Source organism: Mercenaria mercenaria, chromosome 5 (assembly GCF_021730395.1).
Source record: "Mercenaria mercenaria strain notata chromosome 5, MADL_Memer_1, whole genome shotgun sequence".
Classification (NCBI taxonomy): Eukaryota; Metazoa; Mollusca; class Bivalvia; order Venerida; family Veneridae; genus Mercenaria; species Mercenaria mercenaria.
In genome coordinates, this window is record NC_069365.1 from 72,804,199 (window position 1) to 72,808,772 (window position 4,574).

General features: G+C 33.8%; 1 protein-coding gene across 1 annotated transcript; it reads left to right on the plus strand.

Moving 5' to 3' along the window:
* Positions 1–309: 309 nt before the first annotated feature.
* LOC123558526 (leucine-rich repeat and fibronectin type-III domain-containing protein 5-like) lies at positions 310–4,332 on the plus strand. Its single transcript, XM_053543932.1, has one exon. The coding sequence runs from the start codon at positions 626–628 to the stop codon at positions 2,318–2,320; it is 1,695 nt and encodes a 564-aa protein (XP_053399907.1). The 5' UTR covers positions 310–625; the 3' UTR covers positions 2,321–4,332.
* The last annotated feature ends 242 nt before the right edge of the window (positions 4,333–4,574 follow it).

Consider the following 4,574-nt stretch of genomic DNA (forward strand, 5'->3'; position numbering starts at 1 on the left):
AGGATCACTACATCTAAATATTCTGATCCCCTTTTCTTTTTATTATCATTCTAAAACATTATTTACGTTCGGTCTAGTCACATTTCAATTTCGCTCATCTTGCAAACCAGTTTTTCTCATATCGTAATACCTATACTATGTGTGTAATTTAACTTTATCTAAATCCACGTTGACCAATATCGTATTTAATTTTGTCAAACTTTATTGGCTTATCAGCCATGATTGGCATAGGAAGGCGGGACCACGGAAAAACTTCTGTTATAAAATCACAGGCGTCGATTTGATTTAAGTAACATTTTCTACCGATTACAGATAAAAGCCGTAAATCCTGCCACTTTTGTGCTAATAATTCTTAGACTTTAATAAATCAAGTTAACATTATATCTGGCTCTAATTTTGAAGCGAACACTTTTAAAAAGGAATTATCTACATTGACCCCATCAAAGATCGTGAAAATTTGAAACTATTTTGCTGATCAAGCGAACATTAATTTACAACCAATTAAGCGGAATTTTAGAGACAGCTAAAGAAGGTAACATCGTAGACGCCGTGGAACATATTAATTAGAAACCAAGGAGCGAAAGGGATTGAGTGACTTAAAGAAAATATATTTTCGTAGCGTAACATGGACCTAAAGATGGAGAGATTCTTTATTTTGAATACACTTACACTGATATTGATAATATCCGTGGAAAGAACCAGTGTGTTGTCTTGCCCAACAAACTGTAGATGTAGAGGAAAGGCTGTAAAATGTTCCTCGGGTTTCTCGTCATTTCCGGCTGGATTAGACGCCACAACAGTATATCTTTCAATATCCGGAACTGAATCTCAAAAGAACACAATCTCTTCCTTAAGCAAAACGGACATCCAAGGGATACAGTCCCTGTTTACTCTAATCATAACATACAGTGGTGTTCAGACTGTCCAAAATGATGCTTTCTCGATCTTAAGTAATCTTCATGATCTTAGCTTGGCAGATAATGACATAAGAACTCTCACAGCTGATTCGTTTAAAGGACTCACAAAATTAAGGACGCTTGACCTATCCGGAAATACAAATTGTAAACTGGACAAAAACGTTTTAACACACATTTCTGGCTTAGAGGAACTTAACCTTGGAAATATGAATCTTCAAAACTTAGATAAAGATTTCTTTACGAATTTGGCACAACTAAAGAATTTAAAACTGTATATGAATGGAATTAAGGAAATACATCAAGATGTATTAGCACCTCTTAAAGCGCTAAAAACTTTAGATCTTAACGGGAACCGTCTTCTCGGGCTTCCAGTAGAGCTGAAACCAATGTTTAATAATATGAATGTGCACTTTTCGGAAAATCCATGGCAGTGTAACTGCCAGTTGCTATGGTTACGGGAACTTCCGGGAAAGTTAGTATCCAGTCCTATTGACACAAGCGAAATCATTTGTAATGGACCAAAGAGCCTTAAATATCATTCTTTTGTAAATGTTCCTGAAAGTAATTTCATTTGTATTCCGCCGAAAGTTATTAGATGCGATCAGACAAAATATTCACTGGATGTGAATCTCAGACTTACAATTTCTTGCGAATACGAAGGAGACCCTATTCCCGAGGTGAAATTCGTTCGTCCCGATGGCTTTGAAATTGATGGTAGAGACACGGTGAGCGGTAAATACGAACTAAGCGAGAATGGTACGCTAACAATCTCAAGCGTGGCTATAGAGGACGATGGCGACTGGACGGTGTCAGCCTATAATAAAACCGCCCATGGTGATCTGAAAGTCAATGTGCATGTTATTATTACTACGACTTCTACAACAACAACAAGTACTTCGACGACTTCCACAACCACCTCCACCACAACCACCACCACAACAACCACACCTACGACTACTTTAAAATTGACACAAGGTAAAACTACGTCGAAGTTAGCAAACGGGCCGTTGGCGTCTGCTTTATCCCAAAACCCGGTCGTTGCTACACAGGCAGGGGCGACGCAGGCGGGGGTGACGCATCAACAGCAGGCGGGGGCGACGCATCAACAGCAGACGGCGAAACCTAAATCTACAATAAACCCTGACTTGTTGGGACCGGTAGATGTGATAGATACGCGTTCTACAAAGAAGGTAGATAGCACTACACAGTCTGTCAGAGACGGCAAAGACAAAGTAGAGACAGTGATAAAAGAGAATCCTATAAATTATGGACTAATGGCGGCTTCCGCTGCTGGAGGGGGGACGATTGTCGGTATAATCTGTATCATCGTGATGTGCTGTAAGAAAAAACAAAACAATGAGAAAAACAAGATTTCTCCTTTTGAAGACGACTTTGATTTATGAAAAGATTAGGTAATTATCTATGAAATGCGACGCTTATATTTCGTACTTGTGTGATAACCGCTAGAGTAAAGGATAAAAATGAGTGAAATATAAAAATAATTTTATACCGCAACTTGTTAAACGAAGCAGTCATGTGATTGCAAAGAAGGTTTGAGCTTTAATGTATTTATGCCAACACATACGATACCTCATTTTTTCTCTGTCGTTTTTTTTTCTGTTTTAAGTGTCTCTCATTCTATATTTTTCATTTACTATGTACGCATTGACGTAATATCTTATTTTTAGGGGTTTTAACATTCATTTTTGTTTTATGTTATTTTTAAGAAACACGTTGCTTTATTAAATAATATTCATAAATATAAAACAACATCTAAATTTTCTTGCTTTTAAATTATTTCCTGTTGAATCTGAAAATCATTTTATTTTGAGCCATCATTGATAAAGCGATCCCACTATTATTTGGGCTTTTGACTGATTTCATTCGTTCCTAATTGTTTTGTTTTTTGTTTCTGTCCATTTCATATTTGATATGTTTTCATGTGTCATTTAAATTCTGAATAAGCAATTACCTTATAACTATAGGGAGAAATCCCTATAAATTCTAAAGCCTCGTTAAAATCAAAGGTATTTTGAAACCGTTCCAGTGGCCTTAAATGACCAATCTTTGTGTAAACTGCTAATGTATACTTTACTTCTCCAATCTACAGTAGATATTCAACATTTTTGTAAGTTTTTGTAAAAGTATCAGCCAAAAAATATTTAATTGCCTATTTATATTTGTTTTTGACTCTTATAATCAGTAGTTGTATTTATTTGAAAAATAATTTCTAACAAGTTGGCTTAAAGTTCAAGAGTTGATAGTTTGCTTATATTCGTATACGTTTACTTAAGTGCCATTATCACTTTAATAAAGTAGTAATGCAAGATAAAATTTCGTAATAAGCTTTGAAATTTATCTTATGAAGATAGGGATTTTAGACTTGAGTTTTGATATATGCAACCGTCATGCAATGAGGAATAAAGAGACCTTCTGTATATTTTTTTTCAAGTTTGTCTGACTCAATGTAAAAGACAATAAATAAATTGTGATATTTACGACATCTTACAGCTGCATATTCGATTTTTATTGCTCAATATATGTTTGAATGTTCATAATTTAAGAAGTACAACAAAATATGCTTTCTTGGGCGTATAATTAGGAACGGGCGCTAAACACGTTCCAAAATGGATTTAGCGTCAAAGGGTAGCGATTGTTATCCTTTTATAATTACATCGGGCTGGCCTGGTTGAATCCACGTATCGTAGAAAATTGAAACATAACTTATTTTCCTTTGTTACTATAAATACTCTGCAAATTTATGTAAATTAGGATTTGTTCTGTTATAAATTCATTCAGTCTGGCCGGGGTAGTTTAAAAAGACTCATTTAAAATCATAAGCAATTTTCGTGGATGTTACCAAAAAAATAGGAGAAATAAACATTTGGTAATCATTCTATGAGAAAACCCATCTGTTCATTTTTATTTCAACTTTTGCGGAGTGTCATACATCATTTTGTTTTTCATGTTTTGTATCGTCAAGAGATAATTTGAGAAATACATTAGTATATAATTATAATTCTATATCTGTTGGGCTGTCTTACGTCCTTGCGTATAGCGGCAAAATGTTTTAGTACCGAAGGTTGTCCAGTGATTTTATCAGGCTGGCCTGATTGAGTCAGCGTCTACGCAGATAGCATTTCCTTCTATTGTTACGTTGAAACTTAACATAAATTAGTATTATGCATGTTTCGTTTGTTTTACAGTCAATTTAGAATGTTCTGTATGTTTATTTTAATAAAGAAGTATAATATTTATTTTTATAGCTCTTTGATTTTAATAAAAAGAAAGGTAAAACAGCGTAAGGTTTTTCTTTAAATAGTTAAGTGTAAGCTTTGTGCAATATGTAGAACTAAATGAAATGTTGGTACTAGTAAAGAATTATAATATCAATTCAAAACAAAATAATGCATAAATGTACAGCTATCACTTTGTTATCATTACATTTATATGATATATGCAAATTATTTATTTCATTTTTCATTTGTTTTTGTTTTGATTTGTTGTTTTGAATAAACTGTTTTGCAAATGTTGTCGTTTTTTTTTTTGTATTTTTTATTTTTGGTTTATTAATATTTATTGCTTCTATGTGTACTTCAGACCGATCGATTCTGTTTTGTTTTGTTGTGTTTTTCTCTTTCTCTCCGATCTCATTAA